This window comes from Monomorium pharaonis, chromosome 6, assembly GCF_013373865.1.
Source record: "Monomorium pharaonis isolate MP-MQ-018 chromosome 6, ASM1337386v2, whole genome shotgun sequence".
NCBI classification, from domain to species: Eukaryota; Metazoa; Arthropoda; class Insecta; order Hymenoptera; family Formicidae; genus Monomorium; species Monomorium pharaonis.
The window spans coordinates 10,814,129-10,833,403 of NC_050472.1; the positions used below are offsets into that span (position 1 = coordinate 10,814,129).

Here is a 19,275-nt window from a genome sequence, read left to right on the forward strand (position 1 = left end):
AGTTTGTCAATTTGCAAGATCGATTTTATAGTATTGCTAGCAAAATCGACACTCATTTAAATCGCGTGAACGTGGAAGCCGGTCCGTCTAACGACGATAATCAATCGAGTCGATCGACGCATTCGGTGTCTGAAAGACAGAGACGAGTTAAATTACCGGAAGCTCCGTTACCTACATTTGACGGTAAATATGTCGCATGGCTTTCCTTTAAGAATGCGTTCCGCAATCTTATCGACTCGCAATCTGACTTATCGGATGTAGACAAACTGCATTATTTGAAATCCGCATTAAAGGGTGACGCCGCGAATAAAATAGATGTGCTCGCGACGGACGGCGTGAATTACGCGAAGGCATGGGCGGTTTTAGAACGCGCGTATGAAATAAAGCGAATTTTAATATCGCAACACATATCTGCTATTTTAAATCTACCGGTATTAGAAAAAGAATCTACCGACGGTCTTACTAAGCTTGCTGACAAAGCGCAACAACACGTGGCTTCATTGCAATCGTTAGGTGCGAACGTGTCATACGAAATGGTTGTTCATATTATCGAAAATAAATTGCCGCGAGTCACCTTAGACAAATGGGAAGCATCTCTCGACAGAGACGAGTTTCCGTCACTAGATCTTTTGTACGAATTTTTGTATAAAACCGCGGTCTGCGCTTCTAAGCGTGAGCGAACGAAACTTGCAGATTCCGAGGCAGGCGGGAGCGAGCCGTCGACAAAACGAAAACGTAAAGCGTCAGGTCGTGCATTTGTTTTGAACGCGTTACGAGTCTGCAAGGTGTGTAATATTAAGCCGCACCCATTGTTCGCATGCGATAAATTCAAACAATTACCGGTCCGCAAACGTATCGAGGTGGTTAAGAACGCAAAATTATGTTACAATTGCTTACGATCGCATGTCGGCAGTCAATGTAAATTCTCCAATTGCACGATCTGTCGCAAGCGTCACAACTCGCTCTTGCACTTAGACGATTACGCAATTGCGAATAAATCTGACGATACCAAATCAGACGTCGAAAAAAGGGATTGACTAACCGAAATATCCGAGAGGAGCGCGGTGAGCTTTGCATCGACATGCCCTACGTTCACCCCGCAATTGTTGGCAAGTGCAGTAGTCTACGTTTTCAACAACAAACATAATTCCTTTAAATGTCGAGCTCTTTTAGACACCTGCGCGACGGCTAACTTTATTTCCGAAGAGATCGTGAGGAGATTGGGCGTACGCGCGACGCCACAGTCTGTTCCGGTCGGTGCGATCAACGCCATGAGCTCAAATTCACGGGGGCTAATACAAGTCACGATACAATCGACGCAGAGTAGCTTTCAAAAGAATTTAACGTGTCTCACGTTGCCGATTATTTCGGATCTCGTTCCGTCCGAAATATTTCCGCGAGACTCAATTGAAATTCCTAAGAATATCAAACTGGCAGATCCAGAATTTCATGTGCCGCGTCCTGTCGATCTATTACTCGGAGCCGGGTGCACCTTGTCACTATTTTCCGTCGGTTAAGTCAACTTATCAGACGATGAACACGATCTATACTTGCAAAAAACGCGTTTGGGTTGGATCGTCGCTGGTAGTTCCGCGAAACAGAATATTATTAAAGGGGCGTCGTGCTGCTTAACAAGCCTAGAAGCGCAAATTGCAAAGTTCTGGACGATAGAAGAAGTCGCGGCCAGTAAAATTAAATCAGACGAGGAAATCAATTCCGAAACACATTTTACAAATTATACTACTCGTAATTGCGAGGGACGATATGTCGTGCGCCTTCCATTTCGTTATTCTGAACATCATATCGGCGATTCGCGCACTATCGCATTGAAACGCCTACTTTCGTTAGAACGCAAATTAAATCGTGACACCGTCTTAAAATCGGAATATACTCGTGTCATCGAAGAATATAAAACTCTAGGGCACATGTCGTTAGTTGCGTGTCCGCCCGACGATAGTTTTTATATGCCTCACCACGCGGTAGTAAAACAATCAAGCAATACTACCAAAGTTCGAATCGTGTTTGACGCGTCGGCAAAATCAAAGGACAATGTATTGTTAAACGATCTCCTGATGGTAGGGCCCACTATTCAGGAAAGATTATTTTCTCATCTGATTCGCTTTCGCACGTATAAGTACGTTATAACCGCGGACATCGAAAAAATGTACCGCCAGGTGTTAGTTCACGAGGACGATAGGCGATATCAAATGATCCTATGGCGCGAACATGATGAGATCAAGACATATCAATTAAACACACTTACGTTCGGCGTTTCCTCATCCCCCTTTCTCGCGATCCGCGCCATGCAACAGCTCGCAGACGACGACGGGCATTTATTTCCTAAGGCGGCCGCAGTGCTTAAACAACATTTATACGTCGACGACCTTTTATCAGGCGCGAATTCTGTTCAAGAGGCTCGTAATTTACGAGATGAAATAATCGCGCTTTTACGACGCGGCGGATTTGCCATAAGACAATGGGCATCAAACGACGCGCGCGTGATACGGGATCTTCCGAACAACGCGTTGCACGCCAATTATTTATTAGGTGACGATCATTCATTAAAAACGCTCGGTATATCGTGGAATACGCGCAACGACAAGATATGCTATTACGCACGGGAAATCGAAATATCAGGGATATTATCCAAACGGAAAATATTATCGGAAATCGCAAAAATTTACGATCCACTAGGTCTGTTAGGGCCAGTAATCTTATACGCTAAACAATTAATGCAAGATTTATGGCGCTCTCAGGTACACTGGGACGAATCCGTTCCACAAAACATTTATTTGAAATGGTCCGAATTCTCCCAGCAATTCAAGGCAATAGACAATATTTCTTTTGACCGTGAAATATTCATAAGCGGACGACAGGGCATTCAATTACACGGATTCTGTGACGCCAGTTGCGTCGGATACGGGGCGTGTATCTACGTACGATCGTTCGATAAGAATAATAAGAGCGTTTGTAAGATCTTATGCAGTAAATCTCGTGTAGCGCCGTTAAAGGCCGTTACAATACCGCGGCTCGAGTTGTGCGGAGCGTTGCTACTGGCGCGCTTATATCGCGAGATACGAGACACGTTAAATGTCATACCCAGTAAAGTAGTATTCTGGTGCGATTCCACCATAGTACTACATTGGCTAAACACGGCGCCTCACTTACTTAAAACTTACGTTGCGAATCGCGTAATAGAGATACGTGAACTTACTGAAACGCACGCGTGGCGTCACGTACGGTCCGAAGACAATCCCGCGGACTCAGTTTCGAGGGGTCAATTGCCACATGCCTTTTTAAAGAATGATAAATGGCGTGTCGGCCCGGTATGGCTAATAAGAGACGAATCTGAGTGGCCGGAATCGACAATGCCAACTGTTGAGGTACCTGAATTAAAACGAAACATTTGTTTGACCACATCCGTCGCCGATCTCAGTATTTTAGAAAAATACTCGTCTCACTTCAAGCTGTGTCGAATCGTGGCATATTGTCTTCGCGTCCGACTGACCAACACTTACCGCGGCCCATTATGTCCGGAAGAAATAAACGCAGCAGAAATTCGAATAATCAAACTGCTTCAATCGTCTACGTTTGCCGACGAAATTAAGAAACTAAAAAATGAACGATCGCCTTATCAAGGCAAATTAATTAGCTTGAGTCCATTCTTAGATAATGACGGCGTATTACGCGTGAGAGGACGTCTGCAGTCCTCGAATTTACCCACACCACAAAAACATCCGATGCTGCTCCCCAGTCGAAATCGCGTGTCTGACCGAATTATACGCGAGGTTCATGAAAAACACTATCATACCAGTATTCAAGGAACTCTGTATGCGCTAAGGCAGAAGTTTTGGCTGCTCGATGGCAGAAATCAAGTTCGGAAAATAATACGTGCATGCGTGCGTTGCCACAGATTCGATTCACGAGTGACGGAATATAAAATGGGTAATTTACCTGAATCTCGCGTCTGCGAGACGATACCATTTACGAAAACGGGCATTGATTTTTGCAGTCCTTTCTTTGTTAAAGAAAGAAAACATCGAAATAGAGTTCGAATCAAGGCATACGTATGCGTGTTCGTATGTATGACCATAAAGGCGGTGCATTTAGAACTTGTAAGCGATTTAACTTCCGACGGATTCCTAGCGGCGTTGCGACGATTCGTCGCAAGACGCGGTTTACCCAAACATATATATTCCGACAACGGAACGAATTTCGTGGGCGCAAATAATCAATTACGGGAATTATACGTGCTATTTAATTCTCACGAACATATCAAACTCGTCAACCGATACGCAATTAAGAACCATATTTCATGGCATTTTATACCTCCTACCGCTCCACATTTCGGCTGACTTTGGGAGTCTACTGTTAAAATTTTCAAACACCATTTCAAGCGTGTGGTAGGCGATTTATTGTTTACGTTCGAAGAATTGAGCACTTTCACCACGGAAATAGAAGGCATTCTAAATTCGAGACCTATAACATCAATATCATCAGACCCGAACGATTTACCTGCCCTTACACCTGCCCATTATCTAATTGGCAAACCAATAACTGCTCTTCCCGAGGGCGATTTGCGATCAATTCCAGAAAATCGGCTATCAACGTGGCAACACATCACAAAGGTGCGACAGGACTTCTGGGCGCGCTGGCATTTCGAGTATCTTAATGAACTTCAGAAGCGTGGCAAATGGCATAAGGATACCCGCAATTTATCGGTGGGTGCTGTTGTACTCGTCAAGGAGAGGAATCTTCCGTGCACCCATTGGGCATTGGGCAGAATCACGCAGCTCTACCCAGGCAAAGACGGAATAACACGGGCAGCCGACCTTAAGACAATCAATGGAGAAGTGAGACGTGCCGTAAAAACGCTATGTCCGCTTCCTGTAGATTAAGAAGTTTTCGTTCAGTCGCATAACACAAATCATATGTAACACACACACAATCATATTATCAAGCCGACAAAATTAATTAACAAAGACGGATACACCGTATACAAAATTCATAGATCTATGAATCCTTTGATCGGTACCCTCTCAACGGGGGGAGTATGTTGCGTATAGAAATCGTGCATATATAAAATCAATAATATTAAAGCATTATAGATGCATTTGGCATTGTGTTCGTGCTCGAGATCGTGGCGTGACGTCGGCATACATACATGACCATATTTGGAGTTGTTTAAAGGCCGTCGTCAACGATCATTCTTTTGTCTAAAAATAACGCAAAATGAGAATTATAAAAAAAGGGGAATTGAAAGTCGGAAAATAGCATGTCTTTTGGACAAAGAATCTTCACTTTTGGTTCGGCCCCCGAGTAATAAACACGGATTCTCTCTCTCTCCCGGTCACGCAGTTATCGCTACGATCTCGAAGTCGCGACGCACTACCATTAGTGATTGTGAGATCCACGGATCTTCAACGAATTATTAGCACGGTCGTTACGCATCATATTGATATTTGCAGCGACTCAGTTCGCGTGTGCTCCTAGGCGTTGTCGCCGCCTAATCACAATCACAATCCGGCGACTCAGGGCATACGTGTTCCTAGGCGTTGTCGCTGTGAAATAGTGCGTGCGCGATCGAAAGCTTCTATAATATAAAATAAAACTGTCAAATAAAAACGATCGATATCGCGGAGTGTTTCAATAAACTCACTATATAAAGTGACTGTAAATTAATAAGAGACTATTTATTTACAATCCTAAACGTGGTGTGGATGGTAAAACATTCACTCTGTTATACGCATAAACAGATATGTTTAATATGCTCTTCGACTGAGACGTTGACCGAGATAATTCATATAAGACGGTCTCGTTGATAAATCACGTACGATGATGTGTAGATAAAAAATTCCATGAAGCTAACATGACTTTTTTCAATTCATTTCACAAGTGATAGTTCGATATCGGTTCGATAGCTATATGATGCAGTTTGATAACTGTACGATGCAGTTTGATCTCGGTTCGATAACTGTATAATGCAGTTTGATAGCTGTATGATGCAGTTTGACAACGGTTCGATAGCTGTATGATGCAGCGCAGTTTGATAGCTGTATGATCCAGTTTGATAACGGTTTAATAGCTGTACAATTTGATAGCTGTATGATGCAGTTTGATAGTAGTTCAATAGCGGTTCAATAGCGGATCGATAGCTGTATGATACGGTTTGATAACGGTTCAATAGTGGTTCGATAGCTGTATGATGTGGTTCAATAGCGGTTCAACCATGATTCAGCAGCTGTATGAAGCAGTTTGATAATGGTTCTTTATTTGTACGATGCGGTTTGGTAGCAGTTCAATACCATGGCATGCAATATAATTTCATAGACATATTCGTAAACGTAGTCCTTCGTTAAGGTGTATGCAGGCATAAGAGGTGATTAAGGTGAGCTATCGTGATTGATCTCAATATGTGATCCCGCTTTCTCTGAAGTCTATCATTTTGATATGTCAGCTTTTTTAAGCTCTCTCGCGACTGTCGTGCGTCTTCTCAGTTCTCTATGTTAGTCGTCCACTGTTTTTTATGGTGTGCATCGCGTCGTGTTCTTATATCATGCATGTATATATTCCATCACCCCCCGCATCGCCCATTCCGGGCATTTTGGCGATTGTAGACGCTGATGAAGATGCGGAGGAAGTCGTGGATGAATTTGTAGACCTTCGCGAAGTCTCCGATCGGGAAGAGGGTGAGGGTGACAGTGACAGTGACAGTGACAGTGACAGTGACAGTGACAGTGACAGTGACAGTGACAGTGACAGTGACAGTGACAGTGACAGTGACAGTGACAGTGACAGTGACAGTGACAGTGACAGTGACAGTGACAGTGACAGTGACAGTGACAGTGACAGTGACAGTGACAGTGACAGTGACAGTGACAGTGACAGTGACAGTGACAGTGACAGTGACAGTGACAGTGACAGTGACAGTGACAGTGACAGTGGCAGTGGCAGTGGCAGTGGCAGTGGCAGCGGCAGTGGCAGTGGCAGTGACAGTGACGATTCCAGCGGGGATGATGAGTCAGAATTTAATCCCCGCGAGGTCCTCCAACCCCTTGCGGTCCCCAATATGAACTACATGGAGGTATCAGACTTTGAGGAAGAGGAGGAGGAAAAAGATAATGACTCCTCCGAGGAGGGAGAGGAGTGACATTAATTACAAGTAGTTTTTATGTAGTTATAGTGTAGTTATAGTTTTAGTATTCTTGTAGTTACTAGTGTAGTTTTATGAACTGAGGTATGGGGCTGCTTCCCCGGTGATTATTTTATTATTTTATTCTCTTATACTCATGTTCCCTTGCTCATTGTTCTCTTTCACACTTTGCATGCTCTCGCTCTCGCTACAACTCTCACACATACTGTTCTCACCCTCTTTCTCTCATATTCGTATGTGCTCTTTCGCTCAACCGTTCCACGGTGATGGTCACAGTTGTGGAACGTGCCTGTGAAACGCGATCCCGGTGGTAAGAGCATCGCGGCGGGCGGCGGTCACGGACCCCGATTCCCCCTCTCCCGCTCCCGGGTCGCGAACCCGAAAATCCTCCGTCAGCAAAAAATATATTTGTCTCGCTTTAACTTATTGCACCAGTACATCAGTGCAGCTAAAAAGAACAGGCCAATAGTATTAACTACTTTCTTTATCTTCTTTTAATTTAATGTCAAAAGCACGTAAGTCAGCTAATGTTTCACAAGAAAGTTTAAAGCCATATACTTCTTCATGATGATCATGTGCAAGATCAATAAAATCTTCTATTTGAGATAATTTAGATGTAGCTTTTAATTGTATTATTTTAATTCTTATTTTTATTAATTAACCTTTTAATCGATCTGTTTTTTTGCTTAATGAATTATAGCAATATATTATAAGTTCTTTCAATGTCCCTATTTATAAAAAAACAAAAATGTATTATTTATATTACTTGTATAATTTTTAATTTAAAAAATCAAAGTTTACCATAATTTTCCAATTTATCCTGTTCTGAATCAATTTCTTTTCTATTAGAAAATTCACTTCCGATTTTCGTTTCCCTTTTTTCTAAATTTATTGATAATTCTGAAGATCGTATACATCTTATTTTATATCAGTATTTACAGTATTTTTCAATAAATTTAATTTTTTTATAGGCCATTCAGAAATTGAGGTTCTTTATGAACAAATTGGAAATGATTCTAAAGAAGAATCAAGCTTTTTTTTCAATTAGTGGCTTTTCTTTTTCTTTTTTTGTAAATTATTTGGAGACAAAATAAAAGCATGTTTTTCTCAATAGATAATCCTATGCTCTGTTCTTATATTTTCAGAATAATTTATAATTTTAGTGGTAGTATATTTGATAAAAATGAATAAAAGATAACACCTCACCCATCTTTTTTCCTTTTAAATAATGTTATACAAAAATAAAATTCTGATTATATGTATAATATAGCTATTAGCATGTATAGTTTCGAAGATACTCGACTTTAAAGTTTTGAAAATATACATGTTACAAATGAACTTAACTTACTTCATTTTTTATTAGACATACAATACATATATTAAATAAATAAATATACGATCTCTAAATATATAGAAAGAATTTGTTTTCATTAAAGTGTACGTGAATTATGCATGTTTTGCCATAACTTTAAGAAATGCTTCTATGTGTTCAGTATCTGAGAATTTTTGTTTAAAGAAAAATTATTGTCGTACTTATTTGTAAGATTAGATCCACGCGAAATTACACGTAACCACCTAGTTGTACAAGAACTTGTACAAGAAAAAGTTACTCAAAATTTCTTTATAACATTTTTTATAATATATTTAGAAAAAATGGATAAGGTGTGGTTTTTTATGCATTTTAATCATATATTTTTCTATGTTATCATAACAAACCATATGGTTTTTCTTTGGTGTACATTTTTCCAGGTCCAAAACAAAATCAATAGATTCTGTAAAGAATGTTTCTTCAAAATTATTCTGAGATTTAGTTTGCCTCTTTCTTTTTCTCATAGCTGTTTTAAAAATAAGAAGCATTATTTAAAATTTTAATTTAAAAAATGTTTACTTTTTATGTAAATACAAACATACACTATCATGAATATTAGAAGATAAATCATTTTGTGTTACCAAATCACACTGTGCACTCTCAAATAAATCTTGAATTTCATTAGAATTATTTTTAGGTGAAAGGAATTTATATTTGTTTTTTTCGATTAACAATTTTTTCTGATTTGATATTTTACTATCTGTTGTAAATACGTATTTTTCTTTACTTAATGTAGAACGTTTTTTTTTTTAGCTTTTTCATATGAATCTAAAAAAATTTTTTTTAAATTGATAAAGAAATTAAAAAAAGTAAATCAATTAACTATATCTTAGATGTTATTTTTAATTTTTAATCTTTTAAAATTTGTACACCTACAACATTATGTATATCTACTTCATGCACTGGCCATGATTTTTGTGCAGGTTTACATTTCTTTTATCATTTTTTCTATTTTCTTTCACTCATTTTTATTTTTTGATTTATTTTCAGGATAACAAACTAATTTATTAAGAGACATGTCATAATATATCCACTTCGAAGGCACAATTTCAATACACTTTAAAGGACTTTTCTCGTTAACAATAACTACTAATTTATATATTTTAATGAATCCATCTAAAAAAAAAATATATATATATATATAAGTGGGGACAAAAGGAGAGGTGGAGCAGACCAGCAGAAAGAAAATGGAGAAGGAAGGTATAGCCAGAGCGGAAAGAGGAAATATAAAGGAGCGGAATGAGAAAGAGACAAGGAGAGAGGATGACGGAGAGAAGAAAGAGAGCAGCGGATCAGAAAGAGAAGAACGGTCAAGCAGTTAGAAAAGAGAGGAACCGAGGAAAACAGAAAAAGAAGAGAGACAAGGAGAAGAGTTTACAAAGAGCAGGAGAGAGAGAAGAGCAGAGGAGAGTGTAGAGAGTTGGGGGGGCTCAGCAGCACGGAAAGTGGAGACATGACGGAGAGACGGCAGGTTTGGTGAGAGGAATAAAGAATAAAGAAGGAGGAAGAAGACCAGAAGAGATAAAGGAGGCTGAATGGAAACAAACGGAGGAGCAGGAGGTGGAGTATCGGAGAAGGAAGGAGAAGATATAGCGAAGACAAGAGGATGGCTGATGATCTGTCAAGAGAGAAGAGAGAGGACCGCGAGAGGGAGGAGATGGAGAGGAGGTCTGGGAGAAGAAGGGGCAGAGGAGGAAGGACTGCAGGAGGGGGGCGGGAACGGGGAAAAAGGGGTGTGTCAGAAGAGGTAGGGAGGCTATAGGATGTAATGGTCGCTGATGGCCAGGTCGAATCGGAGGTTGGGGTTATGATGTAAATGTAAACGGTTTGGGAACGCTCCGTCTCAAAAGCGCCTTGTAACTCTCTCTCCTGAAGGAACACAATAAAGTCTATTCTATTCTATATATACATATAAGTGAGCAGTATATCGGGGAGATTGGGGTTAATAATCAATATAATATTATTGTTGTACTATATTTTTTAAAAAAAGGAATCACAGAAACTTGTAATTTAAGTTTATTTTATTATTTATTAATATAGATTATTTTAATGTATACATTTAATAAAATTTATTAGATTCAGTTATGAGATAACAAAAACTAATATAATATACATGTTTTGTGTGTGGTACACGTTAATCTATTTATTATATACTGATGTAAATAATCATCGTTTCTTAAGCTTTTTCACAAGGTTAACATGAAAAATAAGATAAATAGAATATCAAAAACAATTATTAAAGTATTAAAACAAGTATTAAATTCAAAAACAAGTATTAAATTTAAGTACATATTTTTATATGTATACACAGAAATTTACTTTAAGCAAATAATATTTGTTTCAAGTAAATGATAAGTATTTTAAAACTATTATCAAGAAAATATTCTTGTTAGGAGATAACTGTTACTTTAAAAAAAGATTAAAATAAGTAATTACTTTTCTTATTATAAGAATGATATTTTTGTGTCAATTATCAAAAATATGCAAATATTTAATACTTTAAGCAAATATAACGGTTATTTTTCTCAAGTCGCCAGTGATAAACAATCAAGAAATCTAAATCTTCGTAGATTAAACCCAACTGACAATTTTTTATTCCAAATTAAATTGTCAAGTACAACATTTCGACCACGTATCGGGTCCTTTTCAAATACAAAGCTGAGTTGGCAAAGAGACATAGCATAGCAGTCAATAAACTTGTTGCCGCAAGCTAAAGATCATGCACTGTGTAAAAAAGAAAGAAAAAAGGGGAAAAAATATATAACAATGAACCGTAATTTCGTGAGATAAAAAAAACAAAAATCGGTAAACACCGAGTATAAAAATAAAAGTATGAAGTATTTTTTTAAAAAGAAAAAAAGACAGGTTTTTTTTTACAAACTTACATGTCTCGTGCAGCAACAATTGACAAGTCATAATGCAAAATTAAAACGAGTAAAAACTTGAATCAATGTAGACCACAATGTAAAAATAAGACACGAAAAAAAAATTTATTAACTTTCTTCTAAATTAGAAATTTATCTGTGTAAAAAAATGTTAAGCGTGTTGCAACGTGAATCCAATCGAAAAAATGTACGCACATATTTTGACTTATATTTGTTTTCAGTACATAATCGTCGTGTCTTCAGTACACAATATAAAATCGCAAAAGAAATTTGTAGTCCCAGTTGTCCACTGTATAATCTTTTTATAATTGAAAACAGTCATATATGTAAATAAAAAGTATTTTTAACAACAAAATAGTCTATAAATATCTTAGGATGTTCTGAACATATTCAGAATAGTCTGAAAAATTTTATAATATAAAGATAAAACAAATATTATTATATAAATGTTTTACATAAATAAGATATATTTTGTAAGTTCAATTATATCAAAAAATTTTAGAATTATTAGAAATTAATTAATTATAAATTAATAATATAAATATTTTCAATGTTTCTTACGTAACTACTTTAACGTACCTTGTAAGAATATTATAAATAACAAGTATTACATGTGTAATAATGGCATCGTATAAATTTTCTCTTTTATTTTGTCGCTAATATCCAATGTCACCATTTTTTGAGAAATATTACTTAAGTTACAAACTATTACATTCCTGTAATTTCTATGAACACGCCACATTTTCAAAGCAGTCGAATTACAAGGGTATAATAACTTTTCCACATGCTTCCGCACAGAGACTCTTCAATATTTTTACAGAAGGTGATACTGTTGGTATTTTTGGTTGAATAAAAAATCATTTATGTAATCGTCGATATATCTGTGCAACAGGTTTATTGCCTGATCTCAGAAGTTTTTTTATTTTTTCTAACGCATTTTCAAACGGAAAAGCTGTGATATTAGAAAGAGGACACTTCATATAATTTACATTAGCTAAATGAATAATATTGTGCATATTTCCTATTAAACTACTTTTTCCATATAACAGCGATGACAAGTGAACGAAAGTTTTTAAGTAAGTCTTGGCATGATCACAATTTATTAAAGCTGTTTCTTTGAAGCATAAAATTCTACGAGCGGCGTGCAGCAGTAGAAAGTGCTTATAAAATTGCTCAGCTAGTACTTTTTTTTAATTACTGGCTCTGCATATAAAAGTATAAATCTAAATTTCACAGCTTTAAATTTATCAATATCTATTAAAGATCTTGTGATCCGTTGAAATTCTTCAGGTATTTGAGATTGTGAAGCTATTAAATGTTGAGATAATAATGCTTTGGAACTTGGACTTAATTTTGTAGTTAATTTGCCATATAGCCAACAATTTATTAATTTTTTCATTATTGCTAAGCATACAAGATGCATAAAATCGAGAACAAACTGAGAAACTACATTTACAGGAGGTCTAATATTCGTCATGTTAAGCGATGGGTGCCGCCACGGTGCGGAGGCAAACGGTAACTAAAAATAGGTCCAAGATATACTGTTTGAATGCTTCGTAAGAGACTTAAGAGAAAATGACTGTTTTGGTAAATTTAACCGATTTATTAAACTACGCAGGTGAGAGCAGTCGCAAATATATTGAAGGGAGAAATGTTGTGAATGCACATCACTTGATAACGTGATGACAGTCTCATCACAGGTGATGATGAAGAGAAAACGAGTTTAATATTTTTATGTCTGAAGTCAAGCAATTTATACAGTAATCTACATGAAATTAATGTATAAATTATAAAAAATATTGATGAAAAAATTATTAAATGTTCATGTTTGCGTAAAGCTGAGTCTGGACAATGCAAGCACTGCATAGCAGCTCTTATATATTTAATTAGGTAAAAGTTATATATAAATATATTAAAAGTATTATTATACTTCTAATTATTTAATTTTAATGTAACAAATGTTTTTCACTTAATTTACAGGACAGAAATGATGTGAAATAGAAAGATCTACATGCACTGATATTAAACAGAAATGAGGCAAATTAAAAAATACTGTCAGAACAATGTATGAAGCGGTACCAATTAAAAAATTTTGTCATGGATTACAAAAAGAATGTAATTACATGGGTATCCAAAATTAGTCCATGTATGTTAGATGAACTTGTGCAATGTATATTAAAAGGTAATTAATTAGTTTATTGTATAAATAATAAAAATACATTCTTCACATAATGTACACAATCAAGAATTTTTGCAGATAAGAAAAACAATATGCTTATAAATTAAAAGAAGGCTACAATAAATGAGAAAAGGTCTGCACTTAATACTGCTCCAAAGAAAAATATATTTATTACCGCAGAAGAATGCAAATGTATCTTTAGTCAGACAATTTGTTCACCAATAGAAAATGATTCGCTTTTATAATGTGATTACAAATTAACTAACTTCGAGTACCTTGTAATTACATTCTTTTTGTAATCCATGACAAAATTGTTTAATTGGTACCGCTTCATAGAATGTTCTGACAGTATTTTTTAATTTGCCCCGTTTCTGTTTAATATCAGTGCATGTAGATCTTTCTATATCACACTTTTTTATCCTGTAAATTAAGTGAAAAATATTTGTTACATTAAAATTAATTAATTAGAAGTATAATAATACTTTTAATATATTTATATATAACTTTTACCTAATTAAATATATAAGAGCTGCTATGCAGTACTTGCATTGTCCAGACCGGGCTTTGCACGAACATGAACATTTAATAATTTTTTAATCAATATTTTTTATAATTAATATTATTTTTTATAATTGACATTAATTTTATGTGGATTACTGTATGTACGTATAAATCGCTTGACTTCAGACATAAAAATATTAAACTTGTTTTTTCTTCATCATCAACTGTGATGCCATTGTACATCAAGTGATGTACATTCACAACATTTTCCCCTTCAATATATTTGCGACTGCCCTCACCTGCGTAGTTAAATAAATCGGTTAAATTTATCAAAAAAGTCATTTTCTCTTAAGTTTTTTACGAAGCATTCAAACAGCATATCTTGGACCTATTTTTAGTTACCGTTTGCCTCCGCACCGTGGCGGCACCCATCGCTTAACATGACGAATTCAGTAAAGGTGAAACACCAGTGTAATGATTTAAATCGATTTATTCGCGAAAGGGTTCATCAGTTCTCTCAACAAATTTATCAATAGGGAAAATTATTCGATTTTCTACCCACTCTCCACGTACTGTGCATCTTTCACATCCCCAGTAAGCTCCGTGACCCTTGATTTTTTTTAGAAAGGCACGAGCAGGAGTATCACATATAAATTCCTTAATGCAAATTTCAAATAATTGATCACCTATCAATAATCCGTTTTGTTGTAATTCATTAATTTCATCAATGAAATTTTTCAAAAATTTGTCCAAATTATCAGGTTTTTTATTACCTGAATAAATAGCAACTGGAAAAGGTTTATAAGAACTTGTTTTACAGTTGACTTGATACAAAATAGGCCAAAATTGTTTAGAGCTTAATCAAAACAATTGCAATCCATCTATTAATTAGTAAACAAAATTATACCTCCCTTATGTAAGTCTCTCCCTGTCAGAGATTAATGGTACGTTTAAGGTGATTAGCGGTACCAAAATAAACAAAGGGCATAGCGGAATAAGCAGGTGAAATCTGCCCCCCGCACTAATCGAGCTCAAATTGATATCATTAGTTGGCACCCTTGAGATGTAAAACTTCCCCAAATATTAGCTACAAAATTGCATTTTTGGGGGAGTTATGGAGGGGGAAAGAAAAATTAAGAAAGTGGTTTTTTTCGAAAATGGTTGGACCAATTTTAATGAAAAAAATATATGTTGGAAACATCATTTAGACAAGTTTGAGAAAATTTTAAGTAATTTTTGTGATAAAAAAAAACCCGATAAAAAAATTTTTGAATTTTTTATGAATTTTTTGGGGGGTAATAGTTCTGAGATACCACTTTTATATTTTCACAAAAACGTCTCTAGATCTTCTTTTTTAACACTTTTTTTTTTAAATCAATCGGAGTGGTGGAACATGGTTAAAAATAATAATTTACATCGCGCCGCCGTGTCGCACCGCGCTGGCTGGGCGACCGGGCCGCGGCGCACGGCGATTGTTGTCATGTTGAATTTACATACTAGTTGCAGTGTTTAGTTGCCAAGAAAAATTATAATATAATAATATAAAATATAATAACACATATAATATTTCCAGGACGTCTGCAATTAGCCTATAAAACTTATCGTTTCGGCAGTTTACCACGAGGAAATCGCCTCTCACATTATCTATCATCGAGGTGCTTTTTTAATGTAAGTTCCCTTGTCTCTCACATTATCTATTATCGGGGTGCTTTTTTAAAGTGAGTCCCCTCGCCTCCTACATTATCTATTACCGAGGTCCTTTTTTAAAGTGAGTCCCCTCGCCTCTCACATTATCTATTATCGGGGTGCTTTTTTAAAGTGAGTCCTCTTGCCTCTCAGGCAAAAGAACTCACATTAAAAAAGCACCTCGATGATAGATAATGTGAGAGGCGAGAGGACTCACTTTAAAAAAGCACACCGATGATAAATAATGTAAGAGGCAAGGGGACTCACATTAAAAAAACACCCCGAACATATGGAATTTAAAAACGTACTGCAATCTCCTCGTGATGAACTGCCGAAACGATAAGTTTTATAGCCTAATTGCAGAGACTGAGTCCCAGATGCGCACAGTAATAAACGGATACAGCAGGCTGAGTGAAACGGACACAGACCAAATGTGCACAGACCAAATGCACACGGACCAGATGCACACGGACCAGATGTACACGGGCCAAATGCGCACGGACCAAATGCGCACAGTCGCAAACCTATGTGGTGCAGAGAATGCTTTGCACACACACACACACACACACATTCACACATACATACACACGGCGGGGGCGGGTGCAAGTGGGGGCTTCGCTCTCCTCCCGCACCCACCCCGTCGATAGAGATGCCCGAAAAGTCGCAACCCATGTAATAAGTTTGTAGGTTACTGTGTCCGTTTGGTCTGTGCGCATTTGGTCCGTGCGCATTTGTTCCGTATGCATCTGGTCCGTGCGCATTTGGTCTGTGCGCATTTGTTCTGTGTGCATTTGGTCTGTGTCCGTTTCACTCAGCATGCTGTGTCTATTTATTACTGTGCGCATCTAGGACGCTCCCATTGCAGACGTCCTGGAAATATTATATGTGTTATTATATTTTATATTATTATATTATAATTTTTCTTGGCAACTAAACATTGCAACACTGCAACTAGTATGTAAGTTCAACATGACAACAATCGCCGTGCGCCGCGGCCCGGTCGTCCAGCCGGTGCGGCGCGGCACGGCGGCGCGGTGTGAATTATTATTTTTAACCATGTTCCACCACTCCGATTGATTTAAAAAAAAATGTGTTAAAGAAGAAGATCTAGAGATGTTTTTGTGAAAATATAAAAGTGGTATCTCAGAACTATCACCCCCCAAAAAATTCATAAAAAATTCAAAAATTTTTTTATCGGATTTTTTTACCACAAAAATTACTTAAAATTTTCTCAAACTTGTCTAAATGATGTTTACAACATATATTTTTTTCATTAAAATCGGTCCAACCATTTTCGAAAAAAACCACTTTCTTAATTTTTCTTTCCCCCTCCATAACTCCCCCAAAAATGCAATTTTGTAACTAATATTTGGGGAAGTTTTACATCTCAAGGGTGCCAACTAATGATATCAATTTGAGCTCGATTAGTGCGGGGGCAGATTTCACCTGCTTATTCCGCTATGCCCTTTACTTTCTTCGTCATTATTAAATTTTTCAATGTTATAATGTGCTTTCGTCGTCCGAAGAAAAGTTTTGGCACATTTTGGTAGTTGAGGTAGTAATCGACGTCTCAAAATTGCGAGCAAGGCTTCTAATTGAGTATGAAGAATCATAGGATTTCCTGACAAAGCCCATTCTCGAAGTTCTTCAATCTCATCGATATTTTCATTATCATCACAATCATAATATTCCTCTTCTACAATACTAGCTCCATGAATGCACACATCACTTTGTTCTTCATTTTTATTTTTAAAGTTTTCATGCTCTTCACTCTCAACACTTTCATTATCTTCGTTTCTCTCACTATTTCTTTCTGTTCTACTTCTGTCAGATTTGTCAACATCCGAAGATATGTCTGAATCATCCATGTTTAATTGTTAATTAAATTCTTCACGATGGTTATTTTTTCTACTCGTATTATTTAGTGCACTTGTAGAAAATTCAAATAATTCTTCATTGTGTAATATTTCTTTTAAGAGAGTCAAAGAAATCGTCGATTCCACCATTTCTTCGAAAAATAACTTCTCGCTGTCTTTGTCGATGCTCCCTTACTCGTGAACGTGCCAGTTCACGTATTCGTGCACAACATTGCTTTTCGTTATCTATTAAAAAATTATAATTATCGTCACAAAATAAAATAAATGTAAATAAATATATAAAAAAACAGAAGAATAAATTAAAATATTGTCAATAGTTCAAATAAAAAATATTTAAAAAATGTATGTAAAATAAAGACTGAACAAGCCAGTGTCAGAACTGAGAACTAAATGGAGATGTCATGCAAAGTACATTGAGAAAAAAAATTGCTAGATACAAATAAATATTTTTTTGAATAGTGCTAATAACATATTTTATAGAAAATCAATAATATTTATTTCAAACAAGTAATATTTTCTAAATTATAGAAAACTAGTACTTGTTTTAAATAAATATTATTGATTTTCTATAAAATAATGTTATTAGTACTATTCCAAGAAATATATATTTGAATCTAGTATTTTTTTCTCAGTGTATAACCGTGAATAACATCACTTAAGGTTAAAGCATAATGTTTACATATTGCTAATAAATAAGATGCTTAATTGGAAGAAATTTGGCATTTATTTAAAGGTTAAAACTATTATTGATCTATTGCTCAATATGTAACATTTCATAAATAATATTTGATCTATTAAAACTGTAATAATATATGAAACTCTGTATCCAGAATTTTCACATTTTCCGAACCAAAGTCACGTGATTGTGATGCATGCTATTAAAATTGAAATCATACACAAAGAAAAAAAAGGTTTCTTTAAATTTATGAACAATTTTGTTTGACTATTCCAAAGCTTTTCTCTATACATGTTAACACCGCTCGGCCTTAGTTTCTGAGTTATATACATACAAAAGTTTCTTTTTATTTCTTGCTTCGATTTCATTAGTTTTAAAGCAGAGGGGAGCGTGCAGAAACGTGTGGGCGGGGTGCAGGGGAAGGGGCTCCGCTCTTTTGTTCTGCTCTGTAAGCATGGGGAAGAATGTGGGTAAACCATAAAATGAATTTTATTGATCCAGATAATGGGACACGTACTCAAAATATTGAACGTTGTTGGCGCGAAACCTAGGGTCAATATTCCGTGATATGGAACTTGAAAAAAACATTACACACAGAGACACACACACACACACATAGAGGGTGAAGGGGACCTTTGGCCCGCCTCCAGCACCAACTCCATCAGTAAGAGTGCCTTGGGTAGAAATGCCCAAAAATACGGTGCGTCTTTTGTTGAGAAATAACTATGTTAGTTAAGTCGTAATTTATCATCAACAAAGTATAATGCACCATACTTTTGCACACTTCTACCCAGGGGGTGCGGCAGGAGAGGGGCCGAAGGTGTGTGTGCGTGCGTGCGTGCGTGCGTGCGTGTGTGTGTGTGTGTGTGGCCACAGCGAAGAAGTATCGTATTTGTTAAACTTTTTTATTAATAAATTTTTGCGTATAACAGGGAAAAATTGTTCAAAA

At 36.3% G+C, this 19,275-nt stretch overlaps 2 protein-coding genes across 2 annotated transcripts; both read left to right on the forward strand.

Annotated features, from left to right (window-relative positions):
• The first annotated feature begins 1,925 nt into the window (after positions 1–1,925).
• Positions 1,926–4,898, forward strand: LOC118646349. The gene is made up of 2 exons (XM_036289041.1): positions 1,926–4,115; positions 4,398–4,898. The coding sequence occupies exons 1-2, from the start codon at positions 1,926–1,928 to the stop codon at positions 4,896–4,898; spliced, it is 2,691 nt and encodes an 896-aa protein (XP_036144934.1).
• A 1,658-nt stretch (positions 4,899–6,556) lies between these two features.
• LOC105837017 (clumping factor B) lies at positions 6,557–7,150 on the forward strand. The gene has a single exon (XM_012681468.2). The coding sequence runs from the start codon at positions 6,557–6,559 to the stop codon at positions 7,148–7,150; it is 594 nt and encodes a 197-aa protein (XP_012536922.2).
• Positions 7,151–19,275: the final 12,125 nt, after the last annotated feature.